Below are 24,010 nucleotides of genomic sequence, written 5' to 3' on the forward strand. Positions count from 1 at the left end.
TACGATTGAATGAATGGGAGCCCGTCATTGGGTAGGGACCGTCTCTATACGTTGCCAACTTGCCCTTCCCAAGCGCTCAGCCCAGTGCTCTGCACACAGTCAGCGCTCAATCAATACGATTGAATGAATGAATGAATGAATGAATGAATACGATTGAATGAATGGGAGCCCGTCGTTGGGTAGGGACCGTCTCTATCTGTTGCCGACTTGTCCTTCCCAAGCGCTCAGTACAGAGCTCTGCACACAGTCAGCGCTCAATCAATACGATTGAATGAATGAATAAATAAATACGATTGAATGAATGGGAGCCCGTCGTTGGGTAGGGACCGTCTCTATCTGTTGCCGACTTGTCCTTCCCAAGCGCTCAGTACAGTGCTCTGCACACAGTCAGTGCTCAATTAATATGACTGAATGAATGAATAAATGAATGAATGAATACGATTAAATGAATGGGAGCCCGTTGTTGGGTAGCGAACGTCTCTATCTGTTGCCGACTTGTTCTTCCCAAGCGCTCAGCCCAGTGCTCTGCACACCGTCAGCGCTCAATCAATACGATTGAATGAATGAATGAATGAATATGATTGAATGAATGGGAGCCCGTCGTTGGGTAGGGACCGTCTCTATCTGTTGCCGACTTGTCCTTCCCAAGCGCTCAGTACAGAGCTCTGCACACAGTCAGCGCTCAATCAATACGATTGAATGAATGAATGAATAAATAAATAAATACTACTGAATGAATGGGAGCCCGTGGTTGGGTAGGGACCGTCTCTATCTGTCGCCGACTTGTCCTTCCCAAGCGCTCAGCCCAGTGCTCTGCACACAGTCAGCGCTCAATCAATACGATTGAATGAATGAATGAATGAATAAATACGATTGAATGAATGGGAGCCCGCCGTTGGGTAGGGACTGTCTCTATCTGTTGCCGACTTGTTCTTCCCAAGCGCTCAGCCCAGTGCTCTGCACACCGTCAGCGCTCAATCAATACGATTGAATGAATGAATGAATGAATATGATTGAATGAATGGGAGCCCGTCGTTGGGTAGGGACCGTCTCTATCTGTTGCCGACTTGTCCTTCCCAAGCGCTCAGTACAGAGCTCTGCACACAGTCAGTGCTCAATCAATACGATTGAATGAATGAATGAATAAATAAATAAATACTACTGAATGAATGGGAGCCCGTGGTTGGGTAGGGACCGTCTCTATCTGTCGCCGACTTGTCCTTCCCAAGCGCTCAGCCCAGTGCTCTGCACACAGTCAGCGCTCAATCAATACGATTGAATGAATGAATGAATGAATAAATACGATTGAATGAATGGGAGCCCGCCGTTGGGTAGGGACTGTCTCTATCTGTTGCCGACTTGTTCTTCCCAAGCGCTCAGCCCAGTGCTCTGCACACCGTCAGCGCTCAATCAATACGATTGAATGAATGAATGAATGAATATGATTGAATGAATGGGAGCCCGTCGTTGGGTAGGGACCGTCTCTATCTGTCGCCGACTTGTCCTTCCCAAGCGCTCAGTACAGTGCTCTGCACACAGTCAGTGCTCAATTAATATGACTGAATGAATGAATAAATGAATGAATGAATACGATTAAATGAATGGGAGCCCGTCGTTGGGTAGGGAACGTCTCTATCTGTTGCCGACTTGGACTTCCCAAGCGCTCAGTACAGTGCTCTGCACACCGTCAGCGCTCAATCAATACGATTGAATGAATGAATGAATGAATGAATACGATTGAATGAATGGGAGCCCGTCGTTGGGTAGGGACCGTCTCTATCTGTTGCCGACTTGCCCTTCCCAAGCGCTCAGCCCAGCGCTCTGCACACAGTCAGCGCTCAATCAATACGATTGAATGAATGAATGAATGAATGAATGAATAAATAAATAAATACGATTGAATGAATGAATGAATAAATAAATACGATTGAATGAATGGGGAGCCCGTCGTTGGGTAGGGACCGTCTCTATCTGTCGCCGACTTTTGTCCTTCCCAAGCGCTCAGCCCAGCGCTCTGCACACAGTCGGCGCTCCATCAATACGATCGAATGAATGAATGAATGAATGACTGAATGACGACTGAATGAATGAGCCGTGTGTGAGGGTGTTTGGGGTGAGGTGGGGGCGGGGCCGCGTGCCTTCCACCTCGCGTGATGCTTGGCCGGGGGCCCCGCGCGCCCGTCGCCATGGAAACCAAACAGGGGCGGCGGCCGGCGCCGGGGGCCCGGGGAGAGCGGCGTCGCCTTGGCAACGGGCACTCCGTGTCCCCGCGCCGGGGGGGGGGGGGGAGGGGGGGAGGGGCCGCCGGGAACCTCCCCGCCGGGGGCATCCCCTCTCCCCCCCTCCCCGCCCACTTGGGGCCCTGTCGGGGGCGGCGAGCGGCCCCTCGGCCACGTGTCCCCCACCCCCACCCCACGGCCCCCGGGGGGCGGGAAAGCCGCTCCGGTGATTGACAGCCCTTTGGGTCCCTCCCCCTTAGCCCCCTCCCCCGTCTCTCCCCTCCCCATCTCTCCCCCGTCCTGTCTCCCTCCCCCATAGCCCCCTCCCCATCTCTCCCCCCAATCCTGTCTCCCTGCCCCCGTTAGCCCCCTCCCCCCAGTCCTGTCTCCCTCCCCCCCCATTAGCCCCCTCCCCATTTCTCCCCCATCCTGTCTGCCCCCCGTTAGCCCCCTCCCCATCTCCCCCGGTCCTGTCTCCCTCCCCCCCGTTAGCCCCCTGCCCCATCTCCCCCCGTTATCCCCCTCCCCCCGTTAGCCCCATCTCCCCCCAGTCCTGTCTCCCTCCTCCCCATTAGCCCCCTCCCCATTTCTCCCCCATCCTGTCTCCCCCCCGTTAGCCCCCTCCCCCATCTCCCCCCGTTATCCCCCTCCCCCCGTTAGCCCCCTTCCCCCAGTCCTGTCACCCTCCCCCGCGTTCGCCCCCTCCCCATTGCTCCCCCACCCTGTCTCCCCCCCCGTTCGCCCCGTCCCCATCTCCCCCCAGTCCTGTCTCCCTCCCCCCTTCTCCCTCCCCCCTTCATTCATTCAACCGTATGTATTGAGCGCTTCCTGTGCGCAGAGCACTGGACTAAGCGCTTGGGGAAGCCCAAGTTGGCAACCCGGAGAGCCGGCCCCTACCCACCGGCGGGCTCCCCGTCTCCCTCCCTCCCTCCCCCATCTCCGCCCCCGGTCCTGCCCCGGTCCTGCCCCGGTCCCCGGTCCCCCGTCCCCATCCTTTGCTCCCGCCCCCCCGGCGGCCTCCGCCCCCGCCCCCGCCGCCTTTCCCGTCGCCGGCCGCCCGACAGCGGGATGGAGGACACGCGGGGCCTCCGGGGGGTCGTCGCCCCCCGCGCCCCCCCCCGACGGCCTGCATCCTCCTCCTCCTCCTCCTCCTCCTCTTCCTCCTCCTTCCCACTCGGGCCAGCATCCCCGCCGCCGCCTCCTCCTCTCCCTCCTCTCCCTCCTCCTCTTCCTCCTCCTCCTCGCCCTCTGCCCCGCCGCCACCACCGCCGCCACGCAGGACCTGCAGGGTAACCGATCCCCCATCCCCTCCCATCCCATCCCGTCCCGTCCCATCCCATCCCATCCCGTCCCGTCCCATCCCATCCCGTCCCGTCCCATCCCATCCCGTCCCATCCCATCCCATCCCCCTTCCGGGGGGCACCGCCGAGAGCGACGGGCCCGGCCACCTGGGCAGTGGGCAGTGGGCAGTGGGCAGTGGGGGGCGGAGGGTCCCCCCTTCTCCGTGGCCGGCTCTCCCACTTGGGGATGGAGGGCCCAGCCCTGCCGCCCCTCCCTCCGGCCCCCCCCCCCCCCGACTCCCTCCCGCGGGCTCCCGGGGGCCCCGCTCGGGGGGCCGGGGGAGGGATGGGGGGGACAAGGCCCGAGTGGAGGGGTGAGCCCCGGGGGGCGCGGGGGGAGGGAGCCCCGAAACACTTGGGCCACGGCCCGCCCGGCCTCCCTCCGGCCGGCAGCCGGGGCGGCGGGGGGAAGCTGGGCACCGGGCCCACGGGGGCCGTGCCAGGGCGGTGGGCACGGGAACCCACGGGGGAGGTGGGCCCGGGGCCCGGGGGGAGGTGGGAGGAAGGTGGGCACGGTGCCCACCGGGGTGGTGGGCACAGGGCCCGAAGGGGAGGTGGGGGGAAGGTGGGCACGGTGCCCACCTAGGCGGTCGGAGGACGGTGGGCACAGGGCCCGAGGGGGAGGGGGGAGGGAGGTGGGCACGGGGCTGGAGGCCGAAGAGGGCATTTGGGTGAAAGGGAGCAAAGCCCGTGGTGGAGGTGGGAGGAAGGTGGGCACGGGGCCCACCTAGGCGGTGGGAGGACGGTGGGCACAGGGCCCGAGGGAGAGGTGGGAAGGAGGTGGGCACGGGGCTGGAGGCCGGAGAGGGCATTTGGGTGAAGGGGAGCAAAGCCCGTGGGGGAGGTGGGAGGAAGGTGGGCACGGTGCCCACGGGGTGGTGGGAGGACGGTGGGCACAGGGCCCGAGGGGGAGGTGGGAAGGAGGTGGGCACCGGGCTGGAGGCCGAAGAGGGCATTTGGGTGAAGGGGAGCAAAGCCCGTGGTGGAGGTGGGAGGAAGGTGGGCACGGTGCCCACTTCGGCGGTGGGAGGAAGGTGGGCACGGTGCCCACCTCGGCGGTGGGAGGACGGTGGGCACAGGACCCGAGGGGGAGGTGGGAGGAAGCTGGGCACGGGGCTGGAGGCCGAAGAGGGCATTTGGGTGAAGGGGAGCAAAGCCCCTGGGGAAGGTGGGAGGAAGGTGGGCACGGTGCCCACCTGGGCGGTGGGAGGAACGGTGGGCACAAGGCCCGAGGGGGAGGTGGGAAGGAGGTGGGCACGGGGCTGGAGGCCGAAGGGGGCATTTGGGTGAAGAGGAGCAAAGCCCGTGGGGGAGGTGGGAGGAAGGTGGGCACGGTGCCCACCTCGGCGGTGGGAGGAAGGTGGGCACGGGGCTGGAGGCCGGAGAGGGCATTTGGGTGGGGGGGTGGGGGGAGGCGGGGCAGGGGGCGCAGGGCCGTGAAACAGACGCGAATTCTTTCCACGGCCCGGGGTTAAAACCACAGACCAGACACAGACACGGGAGCCGCGACTAGACGCCTCTGTGGTCTCGGGGGGCGGGAGGAGGAGGAGGAGGAGGAGGAGGGCGGGGGCCGGCTGGTGCCAGCACTGGGGGGCTGCCAGGGAGCTGCCTCCCTCCCGGGCTCCGTGGTGCGGGCACCTGGCGGGGCACAGAGGCTCGCGGGAGCCTGGCAGCTGTGGTGTGTGGATTCATGCAGGCCTGCAATTGTTATTTATTGAGCGCCTACTGGGTGCCAAGCACTGTACTAAGCGCTCGGGTGAGGAGCGCTTTGGACAGTGCCCTGGCACACAGTAAGCGCTTAATAAATACGATTGAACGAACAGATGACAAGATGACAATAAACAGACACATTCCCGGCCCACAATGACCTTACAGTTTAAGGGGCTGGGGGGGGGACAGACATTAATCTAAATAAGTAAATAGCAGATGGTGCCCCGGGGGAGGGGGCATCAGTCAGGCATTCAGTCGTATGTACTGAGCGCTTACTGTGTGCACAGCACTGGACTAAGCGCTTGGAAGAAATACGATTGATTGATTGATTGATTGATTGATTGACGGTATAGCTCTAAGCAGACACATTCCCTGCCCACAGCGAGCTTAGAGAGGAGACTGACGTTAAACAGAAATCTATGAATGACAGATATAATGATAATAATGGTATTTGTTAAGCGCTCACTATGTGCCAGGCACTGTACTAAGTGCTGGGGTGGATACAGGCAAATCGGGTTGGACACGGTCCCTGTCCCGTATGGGGTTCACAGTCTCCATCCCCATTTTCCAGATGAGGTCACTGAGGCCCAGAGAAGTGATGTGACTTGCCCAAGGCCACACAGCAGACAGGCAGCGGAGCTGGGATTCATTCATTCATTCAATCGTCTTATTGAGCGCTTACTGTGTGCAGAGCACTGGACTAAGCGCTTGGGAAGTCCAAGTTGGCAACATATAGAGAAGGTCCCTACCCGAAAACGGGCTCATAGTCTAGAAGGGGGATGGGCATAAGCAGCGTGGCTCAGTGGAAAGAGCCCGGGCTTTGGAGTCGGAGGTCATGGGTTCAAATCCCGGCTCCGCCAACTGTCAGCTGTGTGACTTTGGGCCAGTCATTTCACTTCTCCGTGCCTCAGTGGAAATGGGGATTAAAACTGTGAGCCCCCCATGGGCCCATCTGATCACCTTGTAACGTCCCCAGCGCTTAGAACGGTGCTTGGCCCATAGTAAGCGCTTCACAAATACCATCATTATGATTAGTATAAGCGGTGTGGGGCTGGGAAGGGGGGATGGCTAAAGAGAGGGGGTCGGGGGGACGCAGAAGGGGGTGGGCGAGGAGGAAAGGCGGGCTCCGTTAGGCCCAGGCCGGGCCCGACGCCGGTCCCCCGTTTTCAGTGATCGACCTGCTGACCTTGGGGGAGACGCGGCCCATGGCGGTGGTGGCGGAGCGGCTGCGGACGGCGCTGCTCACGGTGGATGACATCTACCTCCTGTCCACCTTCCGCCTGCCGCCCAAGCAGGGCGGTGCCCTCTTCGGCGTCTACTCCCGCCGGGATGCCACCCGCTGGTTTGAGGTGTCCGTCGTGGGCAAGGTCAACAAAGGTACCAGGCCGGCGTCCCCAGGGAGGGAGGGTCCCTCGTGGGGAAGGGGCTGGGGGGCAGAGCAGGAGGGGCACAGGGAGGGAGGGATGGGTCTGGGGGAAAGGGATGGGGCTTGGGGGTGAAGGGACGGGGCTGGGGGTGAAGGGTCAGGCCTGAGGGAATGAAGGGATGGGGCTGGGGGTGAAGGGCGGGGGCTGGGGGTGAAGGGACGGGGCTGAGGGAATGAAGGGACAAGGCTGGGCGTGAAGGGGCAGGTCTGAGGGAATGAAGGGACGGGGCTGGGCATGAAGGGATGAGGCTAGGGGGTGAAGGGACGGAGCTGGGGGTGAAGGGGCAGGTCTGAGGGAATGAAGGGACGGGGCTGGGGGTGAAAGGGCGGGTCTGAGGGAATGAAGGGCCAGGGCCAGGGCCAGGCGTGAAGGGATGAGGCTGGGGGTGATGGGACGGGGCTGGGGGTGAAGGGATGGAGCTGGGGGTGAAGGGGCAGGTCTGAGGGAATGAAGGGACGGGGCTGGGCGTGAAGGGATGGGGTTGTGGATGAAGGGACGGGGCTGGGGGTGAAGAGATGGGGCTGGGGGTGAAGGGACGGGGCTGGGGGTGAAGGGACTGGGCTGGGGGTGAAGAGACGGGGCTGGGGGTGAAGGGACGGGGCTGGGGGTGAAGGGACGGGGCTGGGGGTGAAGAGACGGGGCTGGGGGTGAAGGGACGGGGCTGGGGGTGAAGGGACGGGGCTGGGGGTGAAGGGGAAGGCCTGAGGGAATGAAGGGATGGGGCTGGGGGTGAAGGGACGGGGCTGGGGGGTGCAGAGACGGGCTGGGGGTGAAGGGACAGGTTTGAGGGAATGAAGGGATGGGGCTGTGGATGAAGGATGAGGCTGGGGCTGAGGGACCCGGCTGGGGGTGAAGATATGGGGCTGGAGGTGAAGGGGCAGGTCTGAGGGAATGAAGGGACGGGGCTGGGGGTGAAGGACGAGGCTGGGGCTGAGGGACCCGGCTGGGGGTGAAGACATGGGGCTGGGGGTGAAGAGGCAGGTCTGAGGGAATGAAGGGATGGGGCTGGGGGTGAAGGGACAGGGCTGGGGGGGTGAAGGATGAGGCTGGGGGTGAAAGGACGGGGCTGGGGGTGAAGGGTCAGGCCTCAGGGAATGAAGGGATGGGGCTGGGGGTGAAGGGGCAGGTCTGAGGGAATGAAGGGATGGGGCTGGGGGTGAAGAGCGGGGGCTGTGGATGAAGGGACGGGGCTGGGGGTGAAGAGGCAGGTCTGAGGGAATGAAGGGAGGAGGCTGGGCATGAAGGGGCAGGTCTGAGGGAATGAAGGGACGGGGCTGGGCATGAAGGGATGAGGCTAGGGGGTGAAGGGACCGAGCTGGGGGTGAAGGGGCAGGTCTGAGGGAATGAAGGGACGGGGCTGGGCGTGAAGGGATGAGGCTGGGAGTGAAGGGACGGGTCTGTGGATGCAGGCCGGGCCAGGGGGTGAAGGGGCACACTGGAGGGAATGAAGAGCCGGGTCCCGGGGGGGTGAAGGGAGGGGCGGTGAGCGGTCGGGTGCGGGTGCCCGAGGCGTGCCCCTGTGCGTTGTGGTCAGTGTTGGTGCGGTACCAGCGCGAGGACGGGAAGCTGCACGCGGTCAGCCTGCAGCCGGCCGGGCTGGCCGACGGGCGCGCGCACACGGCCCTGCTCCGGCTGCGCGGCCCCGCCAGGCCCGGCCCTGCCCTCCAGCTCTACGTGGACTGCAAGCTGGGCGACGAGCAGACCGGGCTCCCCGCCCTGGCCCCCATCCCCCCCGCCGAAGTCGACGGGCTCGAGGTGCGAACCGGCGCCAAGGCCTACGGACGCCTGCAGGTCAGCGAGCCGGACCCCAGCCCCAGCCCCACCCCTGGGACCACGGCAAGGAGCCTAAAGATGGAGAGGGGGAGCCTGAAAGATGGGGCAGGGACTAAGGATGGAGAGGGGGAACCGGAGAGAGGGAGAGGAAATTAAGGATGGAGAGGGGGAACCTATGGATGGAGAGGGGGGAACCAGGAAGAGGGGGTGGATCCTAAGGATAGAGAAGGGGAACCAGAGGGGCCGGATCCTAAGGATGGAGAGGGGGAACCAGAGGTGGGGGTGGATCCTAAGGATGGAGAGGGGGAGCCAGAGAGAGGGAGTGAGGCCTAAGGAAGGAGAGGGGGAGCTTTAGTGAGGGGGAAGAGCCAGAGAGAGAGGGCAGATCCTAAGGATGGACAGGGGGAGCCTTGGAGAGGGGGAGGAGCCTAAGGATGGAGAGGGGAACAAGAGACGGGGGCGGATCCTAAGGATGGAGAGGGGGAGCTTACAAGGGATGGCAGAGCGTAAGGTTGGAGGGGGGGAGCTTTAGTGAGGGGGTGGAGCCTAAGGATGGAGGGGGGAACCAGGGAGAGGGGGCGGATCCTAAGGATGGAGGGGGGGAACCAGAAACAGGGGGCAGAGCCCAAGGATGGAGAGGGGGAACCAGAGACAGGGGGCAGATCCTAAGGATGCAGAGGGGGAAACAGAGAGAGGGTGGAGCCCAAGGATGGAGAGGGGGAACAAGAGGGGCCGGATCCTAAGGATGGAGAGGGGGAACCTGAGAGACGGGGTGGATCCTAAGGATGGAGAGGGGGAGCCAGAGAGAGGGAGTGGGGCCTAAGGAAGGAGAGGGGGAGCTTTAGTGAGGGGGAAGAGCCAGAGAGAGAGGGCAGATCCTAAGAATGGAGAGGGGGAGCCTTGGAGAGGGGGAGGAGCCTAAGGATGGAGAGGGGGAAACTTGGAGAGGGGGTGAGGCCTAAGGATGGAGTGGGGGAGACTGCCAGAGGGGGCAGATCCTAAGGTTGAAGGGGAGGAGATCTTGGAGAGGGGGGAGCCTTCGAGAGGGGGAGGGGCCTTGGGGAGGGGGAGGAGTCTAAGGATGGAGAGGGGGAGCCAGGGAGAGAGGGAGGAACCTAAGGATGGAGAGGGGGAGACTTGGAGAGGGGGTGAGGCCTAAGGATGGAGAGGAGGAGGAGCCCAGGAATGGTGAGGTGGAGCCTTGAGTCTTGGAGAAGGGGAGGGGTCTAAGGATGGAGAGGGGGAGCCAGGGAGAGGGGGAGGAACCTAAGGATGGAGAGGGGGAGACTTGGAGAAGGAGTGAGGCCTAAGGATGGAGAGGGGGAGACCTGGAGAGGGAGTGAGGCCTAAGGATGGAGAGGAGGAGGAGCCTAGGAATGGTGAGGTGGAGCCTTGAGTCTTGGAGAAGGGGAGGGGTCCAAGGATGGAGAGGGCGAGCCAGGGAGAGGGGGAAGAACCTAAGGATGGAGAGGGGGAGACTTGGAGAGGGAGTGAGGCCTAAGGATGGAGAGGAGGAGACTTGGAGAGGGAGTGAGGCCTAAGGATGGAGAGGAGGAGGAGCCTAGGAATGGTGAGGTGGAGCCCTGGAGAAGGGGAGGAATCTATGGATGGAGAAGGGGAGCCAGAGAGAGGGGGAAGAACCTAAGGATGGAGAGGGGGAGACTTGGAGAGGGAGTGGGGCCTAAGGATGGAGAGGAGGAGACTAGGAGAGGGGGAGGAACCGAAGGATGGAGAGTTGAGTTGGAGGGGGCGGAGCTTAAGGATGGAGAGGGGGAGACTTGGAGAGGGGGAGCCAGGGAAAGGGGGTAGAGCTTGGGAAGGAGCCAAAGGAGAAGAGGGGGCGGGGGTGACGACCCCCTTCCTCCGCCCTTCCCTTAGGGCTTCGTGGAGTCCATGAAGCTGATCCTGGGCGGGTCCATGGCCCGCGTGGGCGCCCTGAGTGAGTGTCCGTTCCAGCGCGAAGAGACCGTCCACCACGCAGGTGACCGCTGACCCAACACGCTCCATCCACCCGTCAATCAATCTGTCGTGTTTTCTTAGTGCTGACCGTGCAAAGCAACGTATGAGGCGTTTGGGCGAATACGATAATAATAATAATAACAATGGAATTTGTTAAGCGCTTACTATGGGTCAAGCACTGTTCTAAGCACTGGGCAGATCCAAGCTAATTAGGTTGGACACAGTCCCGGTCCCACACGGGGCTTACAGGCTTCATCCCCATTTTTTTTAAATAATAATCATAATGGTATTTGTAATAAGCATTTACTATGTGCTGAGCGCTGTTCTAAGCGCTGGGGTAGATACAAGGTTACCAGGTTGTCCCGCGTGGGGCTCACAGTCTTAATCCCCCTTTTACAGATGAGGTAACTGAGGCCCAGAAAAGTGAAGTGACTTGCCCAAAGTCACACAGCTAAGTGGCAGAGCTGGAATTTGAACCCACGACCTCTGAGTCCCAAGCCCGTTCTCTTTCCTTCTAGACTGTGAGCCCACTGTTGGGTAGGGACTGTCTCTCTATGTTGCCAACTTGGACTTCCCAAGCGCTTAGTACAGTGCTCTGCACACAGTAAGTGCTCAATAAATACGATTGATTGATTGATTGATTGATTTCCACTCAGCCACGACACTATCCCTGCCCTCAAAGAGTTTATGTGCTAGTGAGGGGAAAAGACATTAAAATAAAAGGGATGTGTCTGCTTATTGATGTATTGTCCTCTCCCAAGCGCTTAGTACAGCGCTCTGCACGCGGTTAGTGCTCAATAAATACGACTGAATGAAAATCACAGCTAAGGGGAAGCGAGACATCTTAGATTGAGGGCCTCTCGAAGGACTGGGATAGTGTCCGATTCTCACTTGTGTATTCTCTCCCGGCAATCGGTACAGTGCTCTGCACACAGTAGGTGTTTAATAAATACCATGACCACTGCTACTACTGCCATTTACTGAGCGCTTACCGTGTGCAGAGCACTGTACTAAGTGCTTGGAAGAGTACGATATGACAGAGTTGGTAGACACCAAAAATGTCTACACTCCTAGACTGTAAGCCCACTGTTGGTTAGGGACCGTCTCCATATGTTGCCAACTTGGACTTCCCAAGCGCTTAGTACAGTGCTCTGCACACAGTAAGCGCTCAATAGATAATCATAATCAATCAATCAATCATATTTACTGAGCGCTTACTGTGTACAGTGCTCTGCACACAGTAAGCGCTCAATAAATACGATTGATTGATTGATTATGGAGAGGGTGGGGTGGGAGCTCAATAAATACAGTAAGCGCTCAATAAATACGATTGATTGATTGATTGATTGATTATGGAGAGGGTGGGGTGGGAGCTCAATAAATACAGTAAGCGCTCAATAAATATGATTGATTGATTGATTATGGAGAGGGTGGGGCGGGAGCTCAATAAATACAGTAAGCGCTCAATAAATACGATTGATTGACTGATTGATTATGGAGAGGGTGGGGTGGGAGTAACCAAGTGTTTAGTGACCCAGGGGGTGTACAGAAGAGGGCAGAAATATAATAATAATAATAATAATGGTATTTGTTAAGCGCTTACTATGTGCCAAGCACTGTTCTAAGCGCTCGGGAGGTTACCAAGTGATCAGGTTGTCTCATGGGGGGCTCACAGTTTTAATCCCCATTTTCCAGATGAGGTCACTGAGGCCCAGAGAAGTGAGGTGACTCGCCCAAAGTCACCCAGCTGACAGTTGGCGGAGCCGGGATTTGAACCCACGCCCTCCGACTCCAAAGCCCGGGCTCTTTTCACTAAGCCACGCTAAGGGATGAATCAGGAAAGGCCTCCTGGAGGAGGTGTGATCCTTGAGGAATTTTGTAGGCAGGGAGAACGGTGGCCTGCAGGATGGTGGAAAGGGGGTCATGAGCAAGAGGTTGGCAGCCTAATTCATTCATCCATTCAGTCGTATTTATTGAGCGCTTACTGTGTGCAGGGCACTGTACTAAGCGCTTGGGAAGTAGAAGTTGGCAACATAGAGAGACGGTCCCGACCCAACAGCGGGCTCACAGTCTAGGAGGGGGAAGTCTAATGGGTAAAGGAGGTGAGCAGCGGTGTGGTCTAGTGGGTAGAGCCCGAGCTTGGGAGTCGGAAGGACCTGGGTTCTAATCCCGGCTCCGCCGCTTGTCCGCTGTATGATCTTGGGGGGGTCACTTCGCTTCTCAGGGCCTCAGTTTCCTCCTCTGTAAAATGGGGATTAAGACTGTGCGCCCTATGCGGGACGGGGACTGTGTCCAACCTGATTAACTTGTATCTAACCCAGTGCTTAGTAATAATAATAACGGCATTTATTAAGCACTTACTATGTGCAAAGCACTGTTCTAAGCGCTGGGGAGGATACAAGGTGATCAGGTTGTCCCACGGGGGACTCACGGTTTTCATCCCCATTTTACAGATGAGGTAACTGAGGCCCAGAGAAGTGACTCGCCTCAAGTCACACAGCTGACAATTGGAGGAGGCGGGATTTGAACCCATGCCTGGCACCTAGTAAGCGAGTGATAATAATAACGGCATTTATTAAGCGCTTACTATGTGCAAAGCACTGTTCTAAGCGCTGGGGAGGATACAAGGTGATCAGGTTGTCCCACGGGGGGCTCACGGTCTTCATCCCCATTTTACAGATGAGGTAACTGAGGCCCAGAGAAGTGACTCGCCCCAAGTCACACAGCTGACAATTGGAGGAGGCGGGATTTGAACCCATGCCTGGCACCTAGTGAGCGCTTAACAAATAGCGTTAAAAATAAAATTGGCTCGTAAGAAATGAATCGCGCCGGCCGGATCGTAGTGGGAGCGGAGCCAGGATCAGTAGTGGAGAGAGAGAGCCGATAAAGTGACTTCATTTATACATTTATTCAGTCGTATTTATTAAGCGCTTACTGGGTGCAAAGCACTGTACTAAGCTCTCGGAGAGTACAGTAGAAAATAAACATTTTCTGGTTTCTGCGGAGCGGAATGGGTGGCCGTTGGGGGATTTCAAGGAGCGGGGAAGCACTCCAGACAGGCGTTTTAGGAAAATGATCCTGGCAGCAGCATAATGGAGCAGCTAGAACCCAGGCCTGGACGTCAGAAGGACCTGGGTTCTAATCTCGGCTCCGCCACTTGCCTGCTGTGTGACCCTGGGCCAGTCACTTCACTTCTCTGGGCCTCAGTTCCCTCACCTGGAAAACGGGGATGAAGACTGGGAGCCCCGTGTGGGACAATCTGTTGCCGATAGATGTTGCCAATTGGTACTTCCCAAGCGCTTAGTACAGTGCTCTGCACATAGTAAGCGCTCAATAAATACGATTGATGATGATGATGACAGGGATGGTCTCCAACACAATTTGCTTATATCTACCCCAGCGCTTAGCAGAGTGCGCGGCACGTAGCAAGCGCTTAACAAACACCGCGATTATTAGTATTATTAAAGGGTACAAATCCGGGTACAAGAGAGCAGCGTGGCTCAGGGGAAAGAGCCCGGGCTTGGGATTCAGAGGTCATGGGTTCAAATCCCGGCTCCGCCAATTGTCAGCTGGGTGACTTTGGGCGAGTCACTTCACTTCTCGGGGCCTCAGTGAGCTCATCTGGAAAATGGGGATGAAGACTGGGAGCCCCCCGTGGGACAACCTGCCTCCCCAGCGCTTAGAGCAGTGTTTTGCACATAGTAAGCGCTTAACGCCATCATAATTATGACAAATCCCTTCTCAACGAGGCCGACGGTCTCTCTAGTTCCACCCCTCCCTCAATCAATCAATCAATCAATCGTATTTATTGAGCGCTTACTGTGTGCAGAGCACTCCCTCCAGCCCCGGGCCCAGACCCCTTTAGACTGTAAGCTCATCATGGACAGGGAATGTGTCTGTTATACTGTTATACCGTCCTCTCCCAATCGCTTAGTACAGTGCTCTGCACAGAGTAAGCGCTCAATAAATACCACTGACTGACTGACCATGGCTCCTTCTCTCTTCCAGTGACCAACGCGATTCACTCCATCCTTGGTGAGTGTCCATTCATTCATAATAATAATAATAATGGCATTTATTAAGCACTTACTATTACTTACTATTTATTGAGCGCTCATTCAATCTTATTTATTGAGCGCTTACTGTGTGCAGAGCACTGTACTAAACGCTTGAGCATTGTACTACGTCAGGGGGTGGGCTTGGGGCCGGGGGAGGGGGACGAAATCACCGGCAGGGAACGCGTGACGTGGTGCCGAGCGGCATGGCCTAGTGGTTAGAGCCCGGGCCCGGGAGCCGGAAGGACCTGGGTTCTAATCCCGGTCCCCCCGCTTGTCTGCCGGATGACCTTGGGCGAGCCACTTCCCTTCTCCGAGCCTCGGTTCCATCATCTGTAAGATGGGCACGAGGATTGTGAGCCCCACACGGGATGGGGACTGTGTCCAACCCGATTCGCTCGGATCCACCCCAGCGCTTGGCACAGTCCGGCACATAATAGTAATAATAATAATAATAATAATAATAATAATAATGGCATTTGTTAAGCGCTTACTATGTGCAGAGCACTGTTCTAAGCGCTGGAAGCGCTTCACAAACACAACTGTTATTGTATTTGTTACTGAGAAGCAGCGTGGCTCAGTGGAAAGAGCCCGGGCTCTGGAGTCAGAGGTCATGGGTTCTAATCCCGGCTCTGCCAATTGTCAGCTGGGTGACTCTGGGCAAGTCACTTCACTTCTCTGGGCCTCAGTTCCCTCATCTGGAAAATGGGGATGAAGACTGGGAGCCCCCCGTGGGACAACCTGCTCACCTTGTATCTCCCCCAGCGCTTAGAACCATGCCTGGCACATAGTATGCACTTAACACATGTCATTATATTGTGTGACTTTGGGCAAGTCACTTCACTTCTCTGGGCCTCAGTTCCCTCATCTGGAAAATGGGGATGAAGACTGTGAGCCCCCCGTGGGACAACCTGATCACCTTGTATCTCCCCCAGCGCTCAGAACCGTGCCTGGCACATAGTACGCCCTTAACACATTAGAGAAGCAGCGTGGCTCAGTGGAAAGAGCCCGGGCTTTGGAGTCCGAGGTCATGGGTTCGAATCCCGGCTCCACCACATGTCTGCTGTGTGATCTTGGGCAAGTCACTTCACTTCTCTGGGCCTCAGTTCCCTCATCTGGAAAACGGGGATGAAGACTGTGAGCCCCCCGTGGGACAACCTGATCACCCTGTATCCTCCCCAGCGCTTAGAACAGTGCTTTGCAGATAGTAAGCGCTTAACAAAAGCTAGAAAAAAAACAAAACAAAAAACAACACAAAAAAACCCACATGTCATTATATTGTGTGACTTTGGGCAAGTCACTTCACTTCTCTGGGCCTCAGTTCCCTCATCTGGAAAACGGGGATGAAGACTGTGAGCCCCACGTGGGACAACTTGATCACCCTGTGTCCTCCCCAGCGCTTAGAACAGTGCTTTGCACATAGTAAGCGCTTAACAAAAGCTAGAAAAAAAAAACACAAAAAAACCCACGTCATTATATTGTGTGACTTTGGGCAAATCACTTCACTTCTCTGGGACTCAGTTCCCTCATCTGGAAAACAGGGATGAAGACTGAGAGTCCCACGTGGGACAACCTGATCACCCTGTGTCCTCCCCAGCGCTTAGAACAGTGCTTTGCACATAGTAAGCGCTTAACAAAAGCTAGAAAAAAAACCACAAAAAAACCCACGTCATTATATTGTGTGACTTTGGGCAAATCACTTCACTTCTCTGGGCCTCAGTTCCCTCATCTGGAAAACGGGGATGAAGACTGTGAGCCCCACATGGGACAACCTGATCACCCTGTATCCTCCCCAGCGCTTAGAACAGTGCTTTGCACATAGTAAGCGCTTAACAAAAGCTAGAAAAAAAAAACACATGTCATTATATTGTGTGACTTTGGGCAAATCACTTCTCTGGGCCTCAGTTCCCTCATCTGGAAAACGGGGATGAAGACTGCGAGCACCACGTGGGCCAACCTGATCACCTTGTATCCTCCCCAGCGCTTAGAATAGTGCTCTGCACATAGTAAGCGCTTAATAAATGCCATTATTATTATTATTAATAATAATAATCTTAATCTTTTATCATTATTAATTATTAATCTTAATCTGATTATTCATCTTAATAATCTTTTAGACTGTGAGCCCACTGTTGGGTAGGGACTGTCTCTCTATGTTGCCAGCTTGGACTTCCCAAGCGCTTAGTCCAGTGCTCTGCACACAGTAAGCGCTCAATACATACGATTGATGATTATTAATCGTCTCCGTGTCCCCCGCTCCGCCCCGTGTGCCAGGCGAACACACCAAAGCGTTGATCACCCAGCTGACGCTGTTCAACCAGATCCTGGTGGAGCTGAGGGAGGACATCCGGGACCAGGTCAGGGGGTGAAGGGCAATGGGGGGGTGGGTGGGGGGACCTTAGGGTGGGGGTGGGGGGGCACCCCATCCCCCCCCTCCTGACCCGCCCACCCCCCTCCAGGTGAAGGAGATGTCTCTGATCCGAAACACCATCATGGAGTGCCAGGTGTGCGGTGAGTGGGGATCCTGGGGCGCCCCACTCGTCCCCCCTCATCCATCCGTTCATTCATTCCATCGTATTGATTGAGCGCTTACTCTCATCATCATCATCATCGATCGTATTTATTGAGCGCCTACTGTGTGCAGAGCACTGGACTAAGCGCTTGGGAAGTCCAAATTGGCAACATCTAGAGACAGTCATCATCATCATCAATCGTATTTATTGAGCGCTTACTGTGTGCAGAGCACTGGACTAAGCGCTTGGGAAGTACAAATTGGCAACATCTAGAGACAGTCATCATCATCATCATCAATCATATTTATTGACCGCTTACTATGTGCAGAGCACTGGACTAAGCGCTTGGGAAGTACAAACTGGCAACATCTAGAGACAGTCCCTACCCAACAATGGGCTCACAGTCTAAAAGGGGAAGACGGAGAACAAAACCAAACATACTCACAAAATAAAATAAATAGGATAGATATGATCCCCTTCCTTCCTCTCCCCCTCGTCCCCCTCTCCATCCCCCCCATCTTACCTCCTTCCCTTCCCCACAGCACCTGTATATATGTTTGTACATATTTTTTACTCTATTTATTTTATTTGTACATATCTATTCTATTTATTTTATTTTGTTAGTATGTTTGGTTTTGTTCTCCGTCCCCCCCCTTTTAGACTGTGAGCCCACTGTTGGGTAGGGACTGTCTCTAGATGTTGCCAATTTGTACTTCCCAAGCGCTTAGGTCCAGTGCTCTGCACATAGTAAGCGCTCAATAAATACGGTTGATGATGATGATGATCAGGTTGTCCCACGACAATAAATAAATAGAGTAATAAATATGTACAAACGTATGTACATATAACGGAGCGCTGGACTAAGCGCTTGGGAAGTCCAAGCCGGTGACATCTAGAGACGGTCCCGGCCCAACGACGGGGTCCCAGTCTAGGAGGTCACGGGTTCAAATCCCGGCTCCGCCAATTGTCAGCTGGGTGACTTTGGGCAAGTCGCTTCACTTCTCTGGGCCTCAGTGACCTCATCTGGAAAACGGGGATGAAGACTGGGAGCCCCCCGTGGGACAACCTGATCACCTTGGAACCTCCCCGGCGCTTAGAACGGTGCTCGGCACATAGTAAGCGCTTAATAAATGCCATCGTTATTATTATTATAGAAGGGGGAGACAGACGACGAAACGAAACGTGTGGAAGGGTGGCAAGTCGTCAGAACAAAAGGAATTAAAGCTACATTCATTCAATCGTATTGATTGAGCGCTTAACTGTGTGCAGAGCACTGGACTAAGCGCTTGGGAAGGCCAAGTTGGCAACATCTAGAGACGGCCCCTACCCGACAGCGGGCTCACAATCTGGAAGGGGGAGACCGACGACAAAACATGAGGACGGGTGTCAAAATCGTCAGAACAAACGGAATTATCGAGAAGCAGCGTGGCTCAGTGGAAAGAGCCCGGGCTTTGGAGTGGGTTCGAATCCCGACTCCGCCATTATCATCATCACCAATCGTATTTATTGAGCGCTTACTGTGTGCAGAGCACTGGACTAAGCGCTTGGGAAGTACAAATTGGCAACATAGAGAGACGGTCCCTGTGTGACCTTGGGCAAGTCACTTAACTTCTCAGAGCCTCGGTTCCCTCCTCTGGAAAATGGGGATTAAGACTGTGAGCCCCAAGTGGGACCACTTGATCACCTTGTATCCCCCCCCACCAGCGCTTAGGACGGGGCTCTGCACATAGTAAGCGCTTAACAAATGCCATCATTATTATTATTATTCATTATAGCATCATCATCATTATTATTATTATTAATTATAGCTATATGCACATCATTGACAAAATCAATCAATCGTACTTATTGAGCGCTTACTAAGTGCAGAGCACTGTACTAAGCGCTTGGGAAGTACAAATTGGCAACATAGAGAGACAGTCCCTACCCAACAGTGGGCTCACAGTCTAAAAGGAAACAGAAACAAAAGAAACAGAATAGTAAATATGCACAAGTAAAATAGAGTAATAAATCTTTTAGACTGCGAGCCCACTGTTGGGTAGGGGCTGTCTCTAGATGTTGCCAATTTGTACTTCCCAAGCGCTTAGTACAGTGCTCCGCACATAGTAAGCGCTCAGTAAATACGATTGATGATGATGATGACGATGATGTGCAAATATACAGACTAGGGCGCCAACAGTGGGCTCACAGTCTAAAAGGAAACAGAAACAAAAGAAACAGAATAGTAAATATGCACAAGTAAAATAGAGTAATAAATCTTTTAGACTGCGAGCCCACTGTTGGGTAGGGGCTGTCTCTATATGTCGCCAATTTGTACTTCCCAAGCGCTTAGTACAGTGCTCCGCACATAGTAAGCGCTCAGTAAATACGATTGATGATGATGATGATGTGCAAATATATAGACTAGGGCGCCAACAGTGGGCTCACAGTCTAAAAGGAAACAGAAACGAAAGAAACAGAATAGTAAATATGCACAAGTAAAATAGAGTAATAAATCTTTTAGACTGCGAGCCCACTGTTGGGTAGGGGCTGTCTCTATATGTCGCCAATTTGTACTTCCCAAGCGCTTAGTACAGTGCTCCGCACATAGTAAGCGCTCAGTAAATACGATTGATGATGATGATGACGATGATGTGCAAATATATAGACTAGGGCGCCAACAGTGGGCTCACAGTCTAAAAGGAAACAGAAACAAAAGAAACAGAATAGTAAATATACACAAGTAAAATAGAGTAATAAATCTTTTAGACTGTGAGCCCACTGCTGGGTAGGGGCTGTCTCTATATGTCGCCAATTTGTACTTCCCAAGCGCTTAGTACAGTGCTCCGCACATAGTAAGCGCTCAGTAAATACGATTGATGATGATGATGATGTGCAAATATATAGACTAGGGCACCAACAGTGGGCTCACAGTCTAAAAGGAAACAGAAACAAAAGAAACAGAATAGTAAATATGCACAAGTAAAATAGAGTAATAAATCTTTTAGACTGCGAGCCCACTGTTGGGTAGGGGCTGTCTCTAGATGTTGCCAATTTGTACTTCCCAAGCGCTTAGTACAGTGCTCCGCACATAGTAAGCGCTCAGTAAATACAATTGATGATGATGATGACAATGATGTGCAAATATATAGACTAGGGCGCCAACAGTGGGCTCGCAGTCTAAAAGGAAACAGAAACAAAAGAAACAGAATAGTAAATATGCACAAGTAAAATAGAGTAATAAATCTTTTAGACTGCGAGCCCACTGTTGGGTAGGGGCTGTCTCTATATGTCGCCAATTTGTACTTCCCAAGCGCTTAGTACAGTGCTCCGCACATAGTAAGCGCTCAGTAAATACGATTGATGATGATGATGATGTGCAAATATATAGACTAGGGCGCCAACAGTGGGCTCACAGTCTAAAAGGAAACAGAAACGAAAGAAACAGAATAGTAAATATGCACAAGTAAAATAGGGTAATAAATCTTTTAGACTTCGAGCCCACTGTTGGGTAGGGGCTGTCTCTATATGTTGCCAATTTGTACTTCCCAAGCGCTTAGTACAGTGCTCCGCACATAGTAAGCGCTCAGTAAATACGATTGATGATGATGATGATGTGCAAATATATAGACTAGGGCGCCAACAGTGGGCTCACAGTCTAAAAGGAAACAGAAACAAAAGAAACAGAATAGTAAATATGCACAAGTAAAATAGAGGAATAAATCTTTTAGACTGCGAGCCCACTGTTGGGTAGGGGCTGTCTCTATATGTCGCCAATTTGTACTTCCCAAGCGCTTAGTACAGTGCTCCGCACATAGTAAGCGCTCAATAAATACGATTGATGATGATGATGTGGAAATATCTAGACAGGTGCCATGGGGAGGGGAAGGAGGAGAGGGAAAAGGGGGCTCAGTGTGGGAAGGCCTCACGCCCTGAGGATGCCCTCCTGAGCGTGCCCGCCCAATGCCACGAGCAGGCTTCCACGAGCAGCGGTCCCACTGCAATCCCAACCCCTGCTACCGCGGCGTCGACTGCATGGAGGTGTACGAGTACCCGGGGTACCGCTGCGGGCCCTGCCCGGCGGGCACCGAGGGCAACGGGACGTACTGCGCCGACATCGACGAGGTGGGTGCCCCCCTGCTCCCCGGCCCTCCGTCTCGCCCATCCCGCCGCCGGCCCCGTTTCGCCCTCCCTCCTCACCCGCTGGAGAAGGCAGCGTGGCTCGGTGGGAAGAGCCCGGGCTTTGGAGTCAGAGGTCGTGGGTTCGAATCCCGGCTCCGCCGACTGTCAGCCGGGGGACTTGGGGCGAGTCACTTCTCTGGGCCTCAGTTCCCTCATCTGGAAAATGAGGGTGAAGACTGGGAGCCCCACGTGGGACAACCTCATCACCATCATCATCATCATCAATCGTATTTATTGAGCGCTTACTATGTGCAGAGCACTGGACTAAGCGCTTGGGAAGTACAAATTGGCAACATATACAGTCCCTACCCAAAAGTGGGCTCACAGTCTAAAAGACCAGTGCTTTGCACATAGTAAGCGCTTAATAAATGCTATCATTATTATTATTATCCCACAGACGATCAAAGCCTTATCGAAGGCCCACCTCCTCCAGGAGGCCTTCCCGGACCGAGCCTCCCTCTCCTCTTCTCCCACTCCCTTCTGCGTCGCCCTGACTCGCTCCCTTAATGATAATAACGATGGCATTTGTTAAGCTCTTACTATGTGCAAAGCACTGTTCTACGCACTGCGGGGCGGATACAAGGTGATCAGGTTGTCCCACGTGGGGCTCCCAGTCTTCATCCCCATTTTCCAGGTAAGGGAACTGAGGCCCGGAGGAGTGAAGTGACTTGCCCCAAGTCACCCAGCTGACAAGTGGCGGAGCCGGGATTCGAACCCACGACCCCTGCCTCCAAAGCCCGGGCTCTTCCCACTGAGCCACGTTGCTTCTTCCTTCATTCCCACTCCCACCCTCACACCCCTTATCTCCACAGCTCTAATTTATTGATTTCTACCCCTGTCCGTCTCCCCGGCTCTAGACTGGGAGCTCCTTGTGGGCAGGGAATGTGTCAGATCGATCAATCAATCAATCCATCGTATTTATTCATCATCATCATCAATCGTATTTATTGAGCGCTTACTGTGTGCAGAGCACTGGACTAAGCGCTTGGGAAGTACAAATTGGCAACATCTAAAGACGGTCCCTACCCAACAGCGGGCTCACAGTCTAAAAGCGGGAGACGGAGAACAAAACCCAACATACTAACAAAATAAAATAAATAGAATACATATGTACAAGTAAAATAAATAAATAAATAAAAAATAGAGTAATAAATATGTACAAACATATATACATCATCATCATCATCAATCGTATTTATTGAGTGCTTACTGTGTGCAGAGCACTGGACTAAGCGCTTGGGAAGTACAAATTGGCAACATCTAGAGACGGTCCCTACCCAACAGTGGGCTCACAGTCTAAAAGGGGGAGACAGAGAACAAAACCAAACATACTAACAAAATAAAATAAATAGAATAGATATGTACAAGTAAAATAAATAAATAAATAAATGAGTAATAAATATGGACAAACACATATACATCATCATCAATCGTATTTATTGAGCGCTTACTGTGTGCAGAGCACTGGACTAAGCACTTGGGAAGTACAAATTGGCAACATATAGAGACAGCCCCTACCCAACAGTGGGCTCACAGTCTAAAAGGGGGAGACAGAGAACAAAACCCAACATACTAACAAAATAAAATAAATAGAATAGATATGGACAAGTAAAATAAATAAATTGAGTAATAAATCTGTACAAACATCTATCCATATATACAGGTGCTGTGGGGAAGGGAAGGAGGTAAAATGGGGGGGATGGAGAGGGGGACGAGGGGGAGAGGAAGGAAGGGGCTCAGTCTGGGAAGGCCTCCTGGAGGAGGTGAGCTCTCAGTAGGGCCTTGAAGGGAGGAAGCTAGCTTGGCGTATTTATTGAGCGCTTACTGTGTGCACAGCAGGGAAGTCCAAGTTGGCAACATAGAGAGACGGTCCCTACCCAACAGTGGGCTCACAGTCTAGAAGGGGAGATTATTGTACTGCCCTCTCCCAAGCACTTAGTAGAGCGCTCCGCACACAGTGAGCGTTCAGTAAGTACGGTGTGACCCTCGCCCCTTGCCCTTCCTTCTCCCCAACAGTGTGCCCACGCCGACCCCTGCTTCCCAGGCTCCAGCTGCATCAACACGGCGCCGGGCTTCCGCTGCCCGGCCTGCCCCCGCGGCTACACTGGCAGCCTGGTCTCTGGCGTTGGCATAGACTACGCCCGCGCCAGCAAGCAGGTGGGCCTGGGGGGCAGGCCTGGGGGCTCTGGGGAAGGGGGGGGGGGACACCCTAAGGTCAAAGGTCAGACCCCCTCGGCCTCCTCCCACTCCCGGCCGCCCCCCTCCCCAGGTCTGCACGGACGTGGACGAATGCAACGACGGCAACAACGGAGGCTGTGACCCCAACTCCATCTGTACCAACACTGTGGTGAGCAACGCGCCTACCCACGCCGCTCCCCCTCCACCCCCAAGCTGGCACGGTGCCTCGCCCTCCTCATCCCTCCCTTCCCCTCCTCATCCTCAGACCTGGGACTCAGAAGGTCGTGGGTTCAAATCCCGGCTCCGCCAGGTGTCAGCTGGGTGACTCTGGGCAAGTCATTTCACTTCTCTGGGCCTCGGTGACCTCATCTGGAAAATGGGGATGAAGACTGGGAGCCCCATGTGGGACAACCTGATCACCCTGTATCCCCCCAGCGCTTAGAACAGTGCTTTGTACATAGTAAGCGTTTAACAAATACCATTATTATCAAGACACCAATCCATAGGATTTACACAAAAGCAGCGTGGCGTAGCGGCTACAGCCCGGACCTGGGACTCAGAAGGTCGTGGGTTCAAATCCCGGCTCCGCCAGTTGTCAGCTGGGTGACTCTGGGCAAGTCATTTCACTTCTCTGGGCCTCGGTGACCTCATCTGGAAAATGGGGATGAAGACTGG

At 54.9% G+C, this 24,010-nt stretch overlaps 1 protein-coding gene across 1 annotated transcript in view; it reads left to right on the plus strand.

The window, feature by feature from the left end:
• The first annotated feature begins 2,153 nt into the window (after positions 1–2,153).
• Positions 2,154–24,010, plus strand: part of THBS3 (thrombospondin 3) — a 41,997-nt gene continuing 20,140 nt past the window's right edge. The window contains exons 1-11 of the mRNA XM_038768488.1: positions 2,154–2,247; positions 3,392–3,508; positions 6,440–6,646; positions 8,231–8,487; positions 10,348–10,450; positions 14,437–14,463; positions 16,758–16,840; positions 16,943–16,994; positions 20,952–21,100; positions 23,174–23,314; positions 23,427–23,504. Coding sequence (XP_038624416.1) covers positions 2,154–2,247; positions 3,392–3,508; positions 6,440–6,646; positions 8,231–8,487; positions 10,348–10,450; positions 14,437–14,463; positions 16,758–16,840; positions 16,943–16,994; positions 20,952–21,100; positions 23,174–23,314; positions 23,427–23,504 — 1,308 coding nt within the window. The remainder of the gene's footprint in view (positions 2,248–3,391; positions 3,509–6,439; positions 6,647–8,230; positions 8,488–10,347; positions 10,451–14,436; positions 14,464–16,757; positions 16,841–16,942; positions 16,995–20,951; positions 21,101–23,173; positions 23,315–23,426; positions 23,505–24,010) is intronic.

The sequence above is a fragment of the Tachyglossus aculeatus genome, chromosome Y4 (assembly GCF_015852505.1).
Source record: "Tachyglossus aculeatus isolate mTacAcu1 chromosome Y4, mTacAcu1.pri, whole genome shotgun sequence".
Taxonomy (NCBI): domain Eukaryota; kingdom Metazoa; phylum Chordata; class Mammalia; order Monotremata; family Tachyglossidae; genus Tachyglossus; species Tachyglossus aculeatus.